General features: G+C 51.6%; 1 protein-coding gene across 1 annotated transcript in view; it reads right to left on the minus strand.

Moving 5' to 3' along the window:
* The window catches only part of FBLN1 (fibulin 1), a 77,077-nt gene that overhangs the window by 38,796 nt on the left and 20,150 nt on the right, over positions 1-18,131 (minus strand). Inside the window, exons 4-11 of the mRNA XM_019739265.3 lie at positions 16,368-16,539; positions 12,480-12,539; positions 10,951-11,052; positions 10,236-10,373; positions 8,970-9,107; positions 4,174-4,317; positions 3,222-3,350; positions 2,462-2,587 (exon numbers count right to left, since the gene is read on the minus strand). Of these exons, the coding sequence (XP_019594824.1) occupies positions 2,462-2,587; positions 3,222-3,350; positions 4,174-4,317; positions 8,970-9,107; positions 10,236-10,373; positions 10,951-11,052; positions 12,480-12,539; positions 16,368-16,539 (1,009 nt within the window). The remainder of the gene's footprint in view (positions 1-2,461; positions 2,588-3,221; positions 3,351-4,173; positions 4,318-8,969; positions 9,108-10,235; positions 10,374-10,950; positions 11,053-12,479; positions 12,540-16,367; positions 16,540-18,131) is intronic.

The raw sequence follows: 18,131 nt of genomic DNA on the forward strand, positions 1-18,131 counted from the left end.
ACCACTGCCTGCTTCACGCTGCACCATCTCCCATAGGATGACAGTAACGGCCTCCAGCCTCAGCTCCTTCCAACCCAGCCACCACCACCACCAGGTCCCAGAGTCAGTTCTAGTTCTCAAATGGAAATCTGATCATGTCCTCCCCACTTTACCTCCCAGACGACGTCCTCTGCAGATGAGGGTGGCCCTGCATGACCCAGTTAATATGCCAATACCTAATCCTCCAATGCTCAGAACTCCACTAGGCCACTCAGCAACTCTGGGCTCCTGTCATCTATTCCCTTTGGTGACAGCAGCGATGGGCACATATCCGGCCCTCTACTTGTTTTTGTAAATAAAGTTTTATTGGCACACAGCCATGCTCATTCATTTACCTCAGTCTATAGCTGCTTTTGCCTTACAATGGCAGAGTTGAGTGGTTGCAAGAGACTGTGGCTGACGAGGCCTAAAATATTTACTATGTGGCTCTTAAAAAAAAAAAAAAAAAGTTTGCCAACCTCTGGCCTACAAGTCTCTTTCTCTTAGCAGTTTTTACTGCTAATTCTTAGCAGGGCAGGAGGGGTGAGCAGCTAAGCACATCCAATAGCCTCTCACCCTACGTGTCATCCTTGCAGCCCCCACACGGCCAGTCTGGCTGCACCTGTTCACCTGCTCGCCTCTACCCAGTGTGGTTCCTCGTCACCTCCCAGTGACACTCCCTGAAGGCAGCAACCATGTTCTTGCCACACACCTTGATGGGGAGGGGTTCTTTATAAATGGTTAGTGGGCTAATATGGCAAGGCTGGCCAGGCTCGGGTTTTGTATCCACAACATTGCTCACTAACGTAGATACGAATGTCTACTTTTCAGTCATTTAGAGGTGACCAGGGACAGCATAAGCCATGACTGACAACAGCAATGATACCAGCCATCTCCATATTGCCAGCACTCCGTCTCACACCGGGCATGTGATAAGCCTTCACCTGCTTCATCTTGTCTCATCGTGATGACCCTCTACAAGGTGGGTCCTAACACCCCCATTTTACAGATGAGGACACTGAGTCCTAGAAACACTGAGTTACTTCTTCAAGGTCATAAAAATAGCAGAGCTGGAATGTGCACCCAGGCCCGAGGGCCCCCACACATGAATCTTGCTCCTTGCCAATATACATATGGTTCTTGGGGACCATTCCAGAATTTCAGGGGACACCTAGGACCCAGGAGCTTGTTATACTGTCCATCCTCCAGGTAGAGAATTATGTCCACTGGGGCACATTCTGGCAGATCGGCCTTATGTGATCACATCCTTCTTAATCCGGAATTTTAAGGCCTGCCATGTCTTCAGTCTGACTCCACCAGCTCTGCCCTGGGCATTGTATTGCACGCAGCAGGGCTTGAGGGGCAATGTGGGGGATCCCCAACGGCTGTCAAAGTTCTCAACTTCAGCTGACTTCAGAACCTGATCCCCGTAGAAGATGTGATATCTGCTGAGCCAAACCCTGTGCTAAATACACTGCTCACGACATCTTGGTCTGTCCCATCACAGGTCAGTGTTGTCTTAGAACTCAAGACTCTCGGCACCAATGACTGTGTCCAACCCCCACCCTGCACACTACACTAAGGGACCTGAGCAGACTTCAGCACGGCTTCTATTGGCCTGAGACTGTGTCCCTAGGATGACGACCCCAGCCCCCTTTAAATGCCTGCCTGAGACGGCTCACAGCTGCCAAAGGAATTTCCTGTGTGTTCCAGCTAACATCTGACTACAGGCCCTCACTTCCCTTTCTCTTAGAAACATTTCCTTTAGAAAACTTGCAAATGTGAATCCTTTCCCTGTCCCTTTGAAATGTACCTTCTACAACCCAGGACCATCTACCTCAAGGACTGGGAAGCGTGCCTTTGAAATGTCATCATCAAGAAGGGACGGCCCCTGCCTCCCAGTCTCTGCCAGAGGGAAGGAGACAATTAGCAGGAACAGCTGGCTTAGTCACATGGCCCTCTTCCCTTAGTACCGTCAGTGCTTTTCCTGAGCGTGACCCAGCATTTCAAAAGCCCCTTTTGTTTTGGTGGAGTTGAGACTAACTTACAGTGAGGTCTCCCTCCCCCACTGCAGCGCTGTAAATAAAATCTGTCTTACCTGTAAACAAGTGTCCAGCTTTTGTTTCTCTTTGACATATCAACCCCATTTCCCCCATGAGGCCACTGAGGCAGGTGAGGTCGGCCACTCCCTAAGGTCACGTGAATAAGTGGTGGGTCTGAGGCCTCTAGGTCCTGCAATCTCAGCCATATCTCTGCCAGCTTGTTAACGCCACATGCGTGGCCTTGGAGGGCAGGTGTCAGCAGCCCCTCCAGGGCCCAGGAGAAATCGGGGGAGCAGTCAGCTCTGACAAGCAACCTTTTGTAGGCATTTCCCACTGCAAACATGTCATTTAATATGAATGTGTGTCAGGCCCAGATGGGCTGCCCGGCCCCGGCCCCGCACCTTCACACGACCGGCCGTCCGCCGAGAGCCGGAAGCCCGCAGTGCAGCTGCAGTAGTAGGAGCCCGGCGTGTTCTCGCACTTGTGGCCACACAGGCGCCCGGGGTAACGCCGACACTCGTTGACGTCTAAAACAGAGCAGGCAGACAGCTCAGGGACAGCGTCCTCCCCTGGCAGTGCCACACTCCGCCTCCCCCTCCATGGTTTCATCCTCATTTCTCAGAGGCAAAGTGACTTGTCTCCAAAACAGGGCAAGTCAGTGGGGGAGTTGGGGCCACACTGGGCCAGCTTCATGTCCCTTCCACGACGGCACGTCTAATGCTCCACCCCAGAGCCCCAAGGGAGGGTCCATGGGATCTGACCAAGGGGCCCTGGGGGTGCGTGGGGCAGGTCCCAGCCTACCCTGAACATCCTGGTTTGGGGATGGCAGGCGCCAGCCAGCAAGGCCTGTCTCCACTCCTGGTGCTCAGGCCACCATGCTGTCTCTGGTTCTCACTGCCCTGTACGACTGCCCTGGGAAATCCCTAATCCTTGGGGCATTTGTAGAGTGGGCTGGAGCCTCGTCAACATTTGGGGGTCTTAGGTCAAACACAGCACCTGCTGTACAGTGGGGAAACTGGCTCCTGCCTGGGAGGTAGCAGCAAGAGCTGGAACTGGGATGGGGTCTGCTGACTCGGACTCTTTCTCTGGGATTGTAACAGGCTGGTTCTCTTTGGTGCCACTTGGCCGGGTGCCCCAAGGCCTGGGCAGATACCCACGTACCCACACACGTCTTGCTGATGCCGTCGAAATGGTAACCAGTCTTGCATTCACAGCGGAAACTTCCAGGGGAGTTCACACAGAGGTGCCCCGGCCCACAGGGCTCGGCGGATGACGAACACTCATCCACATCTTGCAAAAGAGAAAGACACGTGGAAAAACCTTTAGTATGTGTGCGTTTCCCCTAGATCAGAATGGAAAGAAAGGGGGGAGCAAACTAAAACGTACACTGACAAAGCAGCACCATTTATTCTTTAACACGATTTCACGGAGCACCTACTATGTGTTGGGCACATGCTGGAGAGGCAATTGACTTGGCCACCCACCTACCCTTGGGGCACTCCCACTCTGGCCAGCCAGCAGTGACTTTAGTTAAGGCAGGAAATGACCAGTGATGAGGGGAGACGCTGAGGAAGTGCCCTGGGAGTAACAGGGAAGAAGATCCCTCTAGCTGGCAGGGATCTGGGCAGCCTGGGTGCAAAAAAGCCTTTGCCCTGGAGCCAAGGGAATGGAGGAGCAGGTGGGCGGAGGGAGTAGTGGAAGAGCAAAAAGCCCACAGAGAGGAAAGGGCAGGGCTTGCATAGGGCACAGCAAGACCTATTTCATCTGGATTATAAGGTTTGTGAGGTTGGGACCAGCTCAGGATGACTGAATTGTAAGCATAGGCATCTGTTTGTCAGCAATGGGGGCTGTGAGCGTGGAGGGGCCAGAGCGCTCTTGGCTCAGGACCAGACAGAGTGAAGGGGACAGAGCTGGAGGCAGCGGGTGGGTTGGTAGTCTGCTGCAATAGTCCAGGCAGCAGACGATAAAGGCCTATGCTTGGAGAAGCAACGGGATGGACAGGCGGAAATGGCTTCACTTTGGGAATCTACTCTCTCCTTCCAGAGACGAAAGGGTTGTGCTGGGAGCAGACAAAAAAATGCCTTTCAGATTGGTTTTCTTTTTTAATACCAACCAACACAGCGGTTTCCCTCCTGGTTGAGGTGGTAGCCACGGCCACAGTTGGGCACGTTCTTCTGGCACGTATAGGAGCCCTCCGTATTGATGCATGTGTGCCCGACAGGGCACGCAGGACTGATACTTATACACTCATTGATATCTGTAGCGGGAAAGATGGAGAACACGTGGTTACACATGGCGGGCTTCCCCAAACGCAACAAGCAGATCTCCAAAGAAACCCCACATCCCCGCTCTTGGTAAAACTGCAAACAGGTGCTACGGTGCCCTCACCCTGGACCACGTCGCAGCCTCCCAACGGGCTCCCAGATTTCGCCAGCACACACCACCTTAAATACCACCATCCTGGCCCATCTTCCTGCTCCTAAACCTTCACCACCTCCTTCTTTTGCTGCCCTGAGTCTGAAGCAGACGATAAAGGCCTATGCTTGCTTGGCTTCCAGGCCCTTCCACGGTCAAGTCCCCTCTGAATCCCACATGGTGGATGGCAATTCGGGTGCCATCTGTATCCATGCACTCCACATGGTAAACGAGTGTCCTCCCTGAGCGGGGTGCAGGGTGAGGTAGACAGAGGTGGCCGTCCCCTCGGTGCCAGCACTACCACCCTGGCGAGGCTCTGGGCTCCTCCTGTGACCGGCCAGGCCCCGCCTGGTCCCAGCCTCACTCTGGCCAGTCTGTCCTATAGCCCAGGCTCCAGCCCTAACAACACACCTATGGATCCTGGATAGGCCACTTGGGTTCCACCTTTGTACCTTTATTCACATGGTCCCTTCCTGGGAAGCCACCTCCCTTGTCTGCCTGGTAAACATGCCTCTTCCAATGCCCAGCTTAGTGCCACCTCCTCAGGGACACCTCCTGCCGCCCCCATCTGGGCTCCTCGTGCTGACTCAGGCCCAGTGGGAAGGGCTGCCCGGTCTAAGTTCACTGTACAGAGGTCTCCCTCCCTGACCAGACACACCTCTGACACAGGGACCATGGGTCGTTCACTTGTGATGGACACACACCCAGCAAGTGTGAACCAGTAAATGAACAAGGAGAACAAGGTTACACATCTGTTCACGCCTCAGGCTCACGTCGGTGCAGACACACAGATTGATCCCTACTAGGGATCATCTTCTAAAAGGACCTAAGTTTTTCAGAGTCACCTATTCAGACACTTGCAAAGTATCTAGGGGGCAAAGGGACCCCTGAGCTGAAGGCAAAAAGAGGGACCAGCTGTACTTCTCCCCTCCCAGCCAAGCCCATCCTCCTCAGACAGACTAATCAGCCTGACTCTCTCCCACCACTGGAGTCAACCTTCATATACCTGCCAAGCACTTTACAGTTTACAAAAGCTTTTATGTCCATTACTGCCCTCGACAACCACCGCAAGCCTGCAAGTTAGGCAGGGCCGGGATTACTGTATGCGTTTTATAAACAGGAAACTCCCCCAAGCACAAGGCTGGAGGTGGGGCCCATGCAGGTCTAGCATGAGGGTCTCCTGAAATCAGGGGTTGACAAACTACAACCCAGCCCACTGCCTGTTTTTGCAAATAACAGTACCAGAGCACAGCCCATACTTTCACGTAGTGTGCAGGCTGCTCTCACAAGCTGATACAGAGACTATGGCACGTGAAGGTGATAGTTACTATCCAGCCCTTTATAAAAAAAACTCCTGGGCCTCTGCCTTGTGTCAAGAATAAATACAGTGTTTAACAATATTGCTCCCTTCCATCTAAGCCTTACGCCTGCCACTAAGCTCCACAATTCCCAAACTCTGTGCAATGGAACACTGGTCTCCCAGAGACATTGTGTGCTCCACAGAGAGGGAAGTCCCTTAGCCTGTGAGCTGCGTGGGGTAAGGACCAGGCGAGGCGATCAATGAGTGAGTGAGTGAGTGAGTGAGTGAGTGAGTGAGTGGGTGAGTGAGTGAGTGAGTGAGTGAGGGGGTGAGTGAATGGGAGAGTGAACAAACAAAGAATAAATAGAAAAGGTCTGAGAAGTTTGGGAACTTATCGGATGGACAATCTCTCCCTCTCAGGGGCTCCCCTGGGCAAAGCCCAGACAATTCCAGCTGCAAAGGGCCCTGTTCACTTTGTTTAATCCAATGACCACGGAACCCTTTGCTGCCTCAGGACCTGTGACCGTCCCAATACCCAGTAGATCAGAGTGTGGGAAGCCTGCACTGGCCCATTCTCTCATCCTCACTAAGCAGAAAAGAAGACGGATGGTAAGCACAGCGAAGGGACAGGAAGAAAAAGAAAAAGGAAACCCAACGAAGATGTGAGAGTTTCAAGGTTCTTGGCGACCAAACCTCAAGGTTCTAGAACATTCTACGTTTTATAATAGGGAGAGAAGCCTCTGATTCCTAAGAGCCTGCCCTGCCCTCTGTGTTGGCCCCTTGGTGGGGGGAGGGAGCTCTCCAACTATAGGGTTGTCTGCTGAGTGGCCAGAGGGGGTCCAAGGCCCCAAGAATGCTTCCAGGAGCTCCAGGAAGACACACTCTGGCTACACGTGAGGTCAGAGCTGCCCACCACTGACCAAGCTAACCTAGGGGAGTGAGCCTGCCGTCGGCGGAGGTGTGCAAGCAGAAGATGCAGGGCTCAGGCAGAGAGGGGAACTGCCCTCTCCCTGAAATGATCCTGTAACAATCATTTGATCTTGATACACTCTCTTCTTGTAAAGCATTTTCTTGGATGATGCAGTCGTTTTTTAAAAAGATGACACAAAGCTACTGACATAAAATGACGTCCAAACACAGTGTTAAGCAGGTGTGGGGGGGAGTCAGTGGCAGATGTCTGGCCCCATTTTCATCAAAAACAAAAAGTCTTGAAGGAGCAGGGGCTGAGAAGGGTGGAGACCCCGCCGAGCAGGGGAGAAGTTTTTCCTTTCTGCACTTGGATTTTGTTTGCTTCTGGGTAAATAAAAATGTGTATAACTTTTGAAGTAAAAAATAATAATTTTAAAAAGAATCCTGAATTTGGCTGCAAGGATTATGTGCCCATGAGAAGGCGCCCCCCCCCCCCCAGTGCAGAGATGAGGGTGCCCCTGAACATTGGTCCATGGCTGAATAAACGGGTACTGGCAGGCTGGACCTCGGCCCACGTCCTGGGGCCTGGGCTCCTGCAAGGTTTTGCTCCACTCGCCTGGGCCCTCCCCCATCTAGGGGAGGACACCAAGGGGGCTGTCCCTGCTGCTCTTATGTCTCCCCCTGGACAGTGCTGCTCTCTATGGAGGGAAAGCCGGGCTAAGTTGGGACTTGCAAATGCCCCTGGTTGGTGAAAATCAAGCTGATTTTGCCATGAGTCAGGGTTTCCATCTCCAACAGATGCCAGCCTCCTCCACTGAACCCCGTCCAAGCACGAAGCAAGTCTGGGCAGGACTCTCCTCCCTGCTGGCCCTGGGAGAGCCCGAGGCCTCCTGCTCACTGGCCCTTCTGAGTGACGAGTGACAAGAGCCCGGCTGGCAGGAGGCTGGTGGTGGTTGGGTTAGGTTCAGGCGAGGCCCCTGCCCTAAGGGGTCGCTGTTCTATTTGTCATTAAATGTCCTGGGGTGGTTAAAAGAAGGGCTTTCATTGCCAACTACCATTTCAAATCAAAGGTCAATACAGATTTCTCTAAGAGAAGGTGAGCTAGAAATCAGACAGAAACTCTTAGTCTCTCGCTCATGAAAGTGCCAGCCTTTTAAGGAGGGGTGACTGGGGCAGCCCCAGGGAGGGTGGCTTCTGACTAGTGGTGTCTGCAGCTCAGGCCAGGGGAAGAGTCTTTCTGACCTCAGAAGCAGGACCCAGACGCTTCTGCTGAGCAGAGGGCAAGGGTAGGCCAGCAGATCTGGACCTCAATGCCAACAGCAAACAGTGGCCAGGCCAGGTGCTTAACCTGGGCAACTGCAGGAGAAAGGGGAGTCACTTCCTGTTTGGAGAACAGCTAAAGCCACCAGCTGCTCCTGCTTCTTCACCCCCACCCCATGCTACTTCTCCAACGTGAGCAGTCTTACCCAGACCTCCTATTTTTACTAAGTTCACATGGGATTTCCTTTCATTTCACATTGATCTTCCTCTGATAGCAACACAGTTTTGCTTTATTGTGGTGAGATATACACAAAATTTACCATTTTAACCATTTTTAAGTGTACAGTCCCGTGGCATTAAGTCCATTCCCATTGTTGTGTAATCATCACCCACAGAACTCTTTCATCTTCCCCAAACAAAACTCTGTGACCTTGAACACTAACTCCTCAGCCCCCCCATCCCAACCCCCTGACAACCACCCTTCTACACCATCTCTATGGATTTGACCACTAATACAGATTATTTTTTAAAACAACTTTTTAATATTCCTGGCACTTCACAATCACCTTGTGTAATCCTTGTCTCAAGCCCATAAGCCAGATATTGTGATTGTTTCCATTTTATAGAGGAGGAAATTGAGACCCAGAGGAAGTAAGTAAATTACCTTAGGTCACTCAGTTCAAAACCAGGTGTCTCTGACTCCAAAACTCAAGTTCTCTCATCTAAACCAGGGGTTGCTAACCTCCAGCTCTGGGGCCAAACCCAGCCTGCTGACGGTTTTTGTAAATAAAGTTTTATTGGGACACAGCCCTGCCCATTTGTTTATGTGTCTGTGGCTACTTTCCAACTGCAACAGCAGAGATGAGTAGTTGCAACAGAGACTGAAAGGCCCACAGTATCTAACATACTTGCTATTCGGCCCTTTATAGAAAAAGCACGCAGACCTCTGTTCTGTACGCTGTGCAGCCCCCACGTCTGTTCACCCCGCCTGGTGGACCCCATGACCCCTGGCGGCAGTGTCTTACCAATACAGTTGCCTAAAGCATCTTGTATAAAGCCACTCTTGCACTGTAGCTTGGGTCTGCAGCGGAAGGATCCCAGAGTATTCTGACAGATAAAATCGGGGAGGCAGTTATGAATACCACTCTCACACTCGTCAATATCTGGTACATCATAAAAAAAGGAAATTGTTAGCAAGAGTCCCGCCAGAAGCATCTTACAACACTTTAAAATCACAAGAATGTTTTTCTTTTGTTGTTTTTATAATGCTCATTACTCAGACTATAACCCAAAACATTTCAATACAGAGGTCACATACAAAAAGGGCCTGAGTTAGCCAAACAGTGCTCGCGACGCTGAAGTCTTAAAATGCTAACTTTTTCCCAGCGCTCTTATGAGACAAACTTTCTGTTATATAACAAATAACCCAGGCATTTTCCTGGCAATATGTGGCTGATTTTATTTTTTCATTTTAGGATAAGCGCATGTTTTGTTTAGCTCATAAAGCAACGATCTTAGTGGTGATAAACACTGTCTCTATAAATTCATTCATTCTGAACTTGTCAAAGTATTACAAACACGAACAATGGGGATTGTCATGATCCGAGTGTTGGCTGCCCTTCCCTTGAAGTTCATGGCTGTCAAATGTTCAAAAGTGTATACTCAGCTGGCCAGGCCCCTGGGTTCTTGGGTCCAAACCACCCAGCGAGTCTGCAGGGGTGGAGTGGGCTGAGCTTGTCCAAAGCCCTCAGACGTCAGGAGGGTGTGCCTTGCTTTTGAGCTACCCTCATAATTCAACCAAGGTTTTTACACAAGTGGTTTGTCGTCTGAAGGGCTGGGAACCCTCAGCAGAAAACTATGTTCTCACAGATCCTCATCAAAGCCTTATCTGCCAAATAACATCTATGGCTTGGTGGGGGAAGGCGGGCAGCCAGAAATGTCATGTTTTCAAGCAGTGAGAAGGGCGCTTTGAACTTTAGGGAAGCTTAGAGTCAGATGGAAGGCAGCTGTTGTGCAAAATATAATTTTTGCTTGCGTTTTTTTTTTTTTTGTAACAAGCGCATGTAAGCACCTGAAATGTATTCCTGGTCTTGTTTTTAAATGACCATGCGCTGAGCCTTTTCAGAAATCCCAACTGGCCTTTGTCATTAACTCAGCGTTCAGGTAAAGGAGGTAAATCTTTACGAGCACCACTGGCCACAAGGGGGCGCAGCACCACTGAGCCCAGGCCGCCTTTCCCATCACATTGTCTACTGCGGAGAGGAGGGTCTTAGACATGGAACATGTTATACCTTTGCAGTCATTGTGCTCTGTGAGCTCATAGCCAGTCCCGCAGCTGCTGTCTCTTTGGCAACGGAAAGAACCCACTGTATTGATGCAGTTCTCTCCAAGCCGGCAACTGTGGCTGCCTGTGATGCATTCATTGACGTCTAGGAGAGACAGACCGACACAGGGGTCACCAGCGGGAACACTTTACCAGAAGGAATGTACCAGAAGGCAGAGCGGGTCAGGTCCCTGCACCCATCGAGTCCCCACATGTTGCATATTCAGGCTGTGCACTGGACTGGAGTCCTGGGCACTCACCACAGAATCAGGGCAGCGGTTTCTCTCCCCCGCTACGTTTCAGACCTACTCGTCCTTCTGAGCTCCCGCTAAGCAAGTGCCAGGCCAGACTGGAGTCATGTGACCCTTAAGGACCCTCTACGGGGCTACAACTTTCCTCCACCTGCTATTTCATAGACGAGGGACCGTGAGAGGCTGGACTCAGAGCCCAGTCAAATCCCAATCCCAACCCTTTTTCCCAACACGGTGTTTATATTCTCCTGGGTGAGAGCATGTGGTACACACTCCAAGGAATGCTGGAAAGCCGGTCCGGGGTTGTTCTTCACCTACGAGCGGGACCCCGAGTTGTGCAAAGTGGGCCCTGCCTGGATGGCAAGTAGAGGCAGATGGTCCCCAGTGCAGTGACCTGCCATCCTGCTGCCCCCGGAGCAAGGTGAACTGTACCTTCACAGGAGACGCCGTCAGGCAGCAGCTGATAGCCCACAAAGCAAGAGCAGACGACCTCCTCTCCCGTGTCCCGGCACTGCTGTTTGCATGGCCCGCCGCCTGCAATCGGGGCAAGCATGAGCTGGAAGCCAGACGTACACCCCTGACCTTTGGCTTTTCCAGTTCTGTGTGGACTAGACCTGAGGAAATGTCCTCGGGGTGGATGGATAGAGAAAGGCAGGCTCCCAGGCTAAAGCCCACTGCAGCCTCCACAGTATCCCTCCCTTCCCACAGGAGACCCTGGGGTCTGGCTCTGGGTACCCCCCAGGGCTGCTGCTTCGGTCCCAGCCCTGGTCTGACAAATTGGGTGAGTACGCAGGGCAGTCGGACCCTGTCAGCTGTAATGGAACTGGAAGGGGCAAGGCAGACAAGAGTGTGAGGCTGCTGCCCCGGCCCAGACACCAAGGGAGCTGGCCCACAAGGGAGGCAGGGTCTGAAGGGGCCCCCTCTGCCCCCCACATCTTTCTTGGACCAGCGCATGGTTCCAACCCTACTAGCATTGTCTCAGCTTGGCTAGCTGCTCACCTGGCTCCCTGAGCAGCCCTGACCACCCCTCTAACCACGCTTCCTGCAGGTCAGCCAGCGTGATGCTCCAAAAACAAATCTCATGGGTTCAAACAACTTCCAGGTAAAGGTCCAGGAGATAGAGTGTGACAGCTGCCCAAGGCCTGCTGGGCCCCGCCCACGTCTCTAGCCTCTTCCCTCATCCCTCTGGGTCTCCACTCCGGATGCCCAAACTCCCCTTTCAGTGCTGCTTTCCTGGCTAACCCACCCTCACCCATTGCACACCAGCTATGCCCTCCCCCAGGAAGACCCTCCCATGCCCGCCAGAGATTACAGAGCTTTCCGGGGCTCTCTGCCCTCCTCCCCAGGCCTCTGTGCCGACTGTCACTATATACCAACCACATCATTTGGTGATTAAACTGGCTCCCTAATGAATACCTCAACCACAGGGCAAGCTGCTGAATGAACCTGTGAAGCAGACCTGCCAGTCTAGACATGCTAGAATGTTCTATGAAAGAGAAATAAAGTTTTATTCATATGAAAAACTAACCTGCTAACTCTAAATTTGCAAACATCTCTCTTGTAAGACAAATGGATATTACGGTTGGTACCACCGGGCTCCAGAACACAAAGTCAAATAACACCCCCCCCTGAAGGCCCCCCAGCTTTGGGGGCAGCTGGTGTTCACCGCTTATAGAGCCTGGGAGCAAGACCATGCTCAGGTGGACGCTGCGGGGGGGGGGGGCGGTTAACACCACCTTCTCTCAGCCCACCTTCTCCCTCCCTCGCCAACCAGGCCCCAGCTAAGGGGAGAGTGAAAGCAAGGAGCCCAGGAGTGTGGGGATGACAGTGACTTACAGGTGACGCCCAGCCAAAGGGCAGTTCCCAGGTGAACCTGAGTAAACCCTGGGGTCATCGCCCAATGAGATTAGCACTGACTGTCCTTCGGGCTTCATGAACCCGCAAACGGCCCAGAGGCTCACCTCGGCAGCGGTCATTCAGGTATGGGTCCTCTTGTTCCTCCTCCATCTCAGAAATCTTAGCTAAGGGGCGAAACGGGTAGACACACTTAGCCACATGCAACATCCCGTCTTCTCTCAGCAGACACCCTGAATATTGTATCTTGTTGTAAACATCAAGCAGTATATCTCCTGACAGCTCAGTATTCATCTTCTCCTTTTTTAAAGTAGAATCATGCCACAAATGTAGTTAAATCTCTAAAAGATCTATGATAACAGAAAAGCACCGTCATAAGGGTCTGTCATTATCGACTCAATGCTGAGTGCTGTTGTGGGTTGAATTGTGTCCCCCACAAGGTGCTGATGTCCTAACTCCCAGCACCTGTGAAAGGACCTTATTTTCGAGAAGGGTCTTTGCAGATAATCAAGTTAAAGTGAGGTAACTGGGTGGGCCCGAATCCGATAGGACTGTGTCCTTATAAGAAGGGGAAATTTGGACATAGTGACAGACACACATATAGGAAAAATGATGTGAAGAAACAGGGAGAAGATGGCAATCTCAAGCCAGGGCAGGCCTGAGGCCACCAGAAGCCAGGGCACAGGACTGGGACATGTCCTCCGTCACAGCCTCAGAAGGGACGGGCCACGCCGACACCTTGATCTTGGACTTCCAGCTTTAGGCTGGGAGAGGATACATGTCTGTTGTTTAAATCCCCTGTCTGTGGCGTTTCATCGCAGTAGCCCCAGAAAATAAACACACTTATTTCACCCAGTTTGCCTGCAAAGCTCACTATAGTTAGTGCCAGTCATCAAGATTCACTCACTCAATTCATTTAACGAAGGAGGGTAAGCACCGGCTCTGTGGGTCAGCCCTCGGCATGGACCAGGCCCCCAACTCAGTAGAAAACGCAACAGGACAATGGGAGAGACACTGGGTGGGGTGTCGGGGCCCTAACTTTATAGGGTGGAACTCCAGTCATCTGGCATAAAAGAAACAGGTCAGTCCTTTTAACTTGGGGGGACCGAGCCAAGAAGAATCTTGAGAAATACTTGAACACCAAGTCGTCGGATGTTGAGGACCCTTCCACCAGACAAAATGATCAAAAAGAGACGTAGAAAAAAGACTGCAAAGAAATGCTGCTTAATGGCAACAGTATTTATCTCTGTCCATTTCCTCTTCCTTCCACCTTTCAGTGTCTTCTAAAATGCCCACACGGAGCCTATAACGTATGCACCCCCCCTAGAAAAATAACCACGATTAAGAAGAAACATATTAGTAATTCTGCTATGAAACGCAATATAACACAACTTACATATATTAACTATGCACAACACATTCCTTCTCAGGGGCTAGTAAAATACGGTGAGGGTCTCTAAATAATTCCAAGAACTTTTCACCAGCGGAGGCACCAAGCGAAAGACATTTAGGGTGTGAATCACCTCTTCTAGGTTAGGAGCTGGGAGTACCTTTGCTCGGGGTATTTAATCTGGGGACTTTTCATTCACTTGGTGCCTTGAATCCCAGCCAAGTCCCTCCCATGTGCCAGGCACAGGCCAGGGTGTCTAGACCCCATCCTCCAAAGGGCTCATCGTGACACGGCCAGGAGAACTCGTGAGGAACTATTTATCAACCGAGCTATGTGGTCAGCAAGATTTCCACGGCGTTCTGTGGAAGCCAGCAAGCCTGGCACAGAAAGACCGCTATTCCTGCTAGAAAATGAAGCCTGAACCTGTGCTTCCCCAGCCTCGTTCTCCCAATCTGTAGAATGGGAATAGACAAGATGTGCCCTGACACAGTTCTTCCCAAAGCACCCATCGTAAAGGAACAGCATTCTTTCCCCATCCTTAGACCAATTCTCAGATCACATACAATAAAAAACAAATTACCAGAAAAACTAAATTGACATGAGTCTTGATTTTTAAATTTAAACAGACATAAGTGACCCTATCAAGTGCTTCTAGAAGATTCTAAAAGCTTATTCTCAGTTCTGTATTTATTTTGTCACAGGCCAGCATTGTTCTGTGACCCCTCTGTGTGACCCCACGGCAGCACACAGTGGGTCTGCAGTAAACGTTAGTGGAAGGGAGCAAGGCGCGGCTGTGACTGGAGGACGGCGGGCGGGGAAGTCCTCACAGGACTTGGAGCACAGTCTGAGGCAAGAACTGAAGCAGATAAAAGATAAGACATCTGGAGCAGCAGAAAAGTCCAGAGATGATTACTGAAACAAGATGTATCATCAAAAGCCTTCCCCAGAGACAAAAGGAGAAATTCTCCACCCGGGTGAAGAGTTTGGGTTTGTTTAAAGTAAAACTGTCATGTCTGATTTCAAAAGTTAAGGAAGGAGTCAGAATGTGGTTCCAATCTCTATGACGGAGATTTTGGAACTCAGCCCCAAGGCATCCATGGGGCCCTGGAAATGACAAATTAAAAACAAAGAATGAAAGACTGGTCCATTTGACCCAAACCCCTAAAGCCACGAGAATCACAAAACCAGAGCAATGGATGACTTGACTTACAGACGGACCATGGATCTGTGAGCAATTCCTTCCTAATCCCTTCCTGCCCCTTACCCATTTTTAATAAAGGGGGAATGGAACTCAGAGTGAGAAGGAAAGGGCCCAGAGTCATGCAGCAAGCTTGGGGCAGAGCAGACCCTTCCTTGAAAATTTCCAGGGTTACTTCCATTGTGGCACAGGAAACCCTGCATAAGGGGAAGAGGTTATTAGGCAACCAAGAAGTTTCCTGAACCATGTAACTGAACCATGGCCTAAGGCTTCAGGATTTATCTGGCTTTGGACGAGTGGAGGGTGGAGAGACAGAACTGTTGGACCCACAGCTGGCAGCTCTCTTGAAGCTGCTCTTGGGGTCACTTGTCCCTTGCCCCCCAGCCTCTAGTCTATATGTCATCAGCTCCAGATGGAGACAGAGGGCACTGGCGAGGAGACAGAAGGCCCGCGTCCCCCCTCCTCTACGTGTCGGCCATGTGGCCTTAAGCATCAGGTCCTCATCTGTGAGATGAGAGCCAGGCCAGCCACCCACGCTGCCCAGGGCTGTTGGAGAGACAGGGAAGAACTGTGATGGCAAACGTTTATAGAGCCAAGCACCGTGCCAAGCACTTCCATCATTTTCCCACTTAATCCTCAGCAACCTTATGAAGTAGGACTATAATTCTCCCCACTTCACAGATGAGGAAACTGAGGCCTGGATAAATCAGTTTGCCAAAAATACATGTTAGGACAGGGACATGAACACGATTTGTCAGGTCTCGGATCCCAAGCCCCCAGTCTCACTCCAGGACAGCGGCTCTCAGATTAGGTGACAAAAGTGAAACTGCTCTGACAACTAGAACCTGAGTGTTCTGACCTAAGGCAATGGTAGACGCGTGTGCCCATACTTCCTATGAGGGTTAATTTTATGTGTGAACTTGGGTGGGCCACAGTATCCAGATATTTAGTCAAACACTCATCTGGACATCGCTGTGACGGTATTTTTGAGATGAGATTAACATTCAAATAAGCAGACTTTGAGTAAAGCGGACTGCTCTCCATAATGTGGGTGGGCCTTGTCTAATCAGGTGAAAGACAGGAGACAGACAGACCTCCCCCTATCAAGAAGGAATTCTGCTAGCAGACGGCCTTCAGACCTGAGCTGCAGCATCAGCTTTCTCCTGGGTCTCTGACCTGCTGCCCACCCCCCAGGTAGATTGCCAGCTCCTACAATCACATGAGCCAATTCCTTAACCTAAATCTCTCTCTTTCTCTCTCTCTCTCTCTCTGTCTGTCTCTCTCTCTCTTTCTCTCTCTCTACACACACACACACACACACACACACACACACACCCTATTGGTTCTGTTTCTCTGGACAACCCTGACTAATGCACTGCCCAAGAGGGAAAGAAGGGAGGAAATTACCTGTTCTTGGGAGGTCCCCAATGTCGGCAGGGGCAAACTCTGTGGTCTCCTGGCCCTTGACGCAGCACGCCCGGAAGACCAGCCCACACTGGTAGCCTACCAGGAGGCTGTATTCGCAGCTCTGGCCCTGGGCCTGGGCCACTCTCCCCAGCAGGCAGCAGTGACAGCACCTCTACGAACACAGGCGGAGACTCCAGATGGAGAAGCCGGACCCACAGCACAGCGCGGCCCCACGGGCCTCTCTGACCCCCCCCCCATGAATGCCCACCCTGGAAGGTGATAACATGTGCCTGTCTTAACTATCTCTTCTAAATGTGGGCAGGAAATAGCAAAACAAGTCGAGCCTGAGGCTTGCTGCCCCCAAATCTCCCAGGCCCTGGTTTTGAAGGAAAGCTTAAAAGGGCTTATACCCAGCATGTGCTCCCCAATACATGACTGGCCCCCAACATCCCTGCCCTAGCCATTTACACACCTCCAGGAAGAGGGAGCTATGAGAGGGACCCTCGTAGAGTCACACAGAGCTGCCTAAGATACCGTTCCTCTTACATGGCCTACGCTCCCTCGCGCATGTCTGGAAGAATGAATACAAGGTTGGACCAGTAAGCTCGCGAACTTAATTGTCAGACCTCATATGTACCTTCCTTCCCAAGTTAGGGTGATTCGGGTGGCAGGAGTGGCGTCATCAATGTGAAAAACACAGGAACCTCAAGACAAGTCGTCAAGCAGGGGACAGAGTCGCTGTCTGTCACCTGGGCTCGTGTTCCCAAAAGTCACACCTGAATTCTGGGGTGAACATTCACCCTGACACAAAAAGCCCTTTCAGTCTTTACTATCCTAACCAGGAAGAGCCCAGAACTTTCCAAAAGGTCCATAGCAGGAGCCAGGGAGGTGAGCCACTTGTTTCTGTGTGTGTGTGTGTGTGTGTGTGTGTGTGTGTGTGTGTGTGAGAGGGGGTGATGGGTCTTCCATCCTGCTTGTTCTACAACCTCTGCTGCCAGAAAGAGGGGGAGCATTAGCTGCCTCCTCCACCTTGGGGGACATGAGTCACCTTTCCCGGAAACACAAATCTCTCATCTGCCAGAGCGATCTGTTTCCACTCCCGTTAGAATATTCCATGCTTTCCCCATACCTCCCTTTCTCTCAAGTCGACGGACATGGGCAGAGATATCTGCCAGGCAGACGGCGTCTGTAGAGCCCCATCCTGGCCTGAGGGGCAGGCACCGAATGCCCGAGATCCCGACCACCCCACCCTCACCCCACCCAGCTGCTCACACCAGAACCCTCCTCCATGAAAGCGCACAAAGGCTGAGGGTGGCCAGAGGGGCACTAGACCCCCAATTCTTCTCTGTGGAATCTCCCTCCATAACCCAATCTGTTTAGAGAGAGAACCCCCAGAAAGGAGCCCACACAGCCCCTCCCGAAATCAGACTCCACTCCAATTTTGGCTTCTTGAAATGACTCCACGCCTTCCTCACAAAGAGCAGGAAATCTTTTTTCCAAGGAATTCGCTTTCGTCACCTGGCACCTCCACGAGAAAGCCCGCCGACCAGGGTAATTTTCCAAACCTGAGCTCGTCTGGCCAGCCATTTTCCTCCCTCAGTAGATGGTAAGGGAGGGACAGCCTGGACATCTCGTTAGTTTATGTGCAGTTTTAGGACGTGGGAATGCTGTCTGGGACTTCTCCACACCCATGCAGAGATGCAGACCTTCCACAGTGGTGGACGCCCTGAGTGGCCTGGCCTGGACCTGGAGCCCCAGATGGGT

This window comes from Rhinolophus sinicus, chromosome 1 (genome assembly GCF_057876585.1).
Source record: "Rhinolophus sinicus isolate RSI-liver-muscle chromosome 1, RSI-T2T, whole genome shotgun sequence".
NCBI lineage: Eukaryota > Metazoa > Chordata > Mammalia > Chiroptera > Rhinolophidae > Rhinolophus > Rhinolophus sinicus.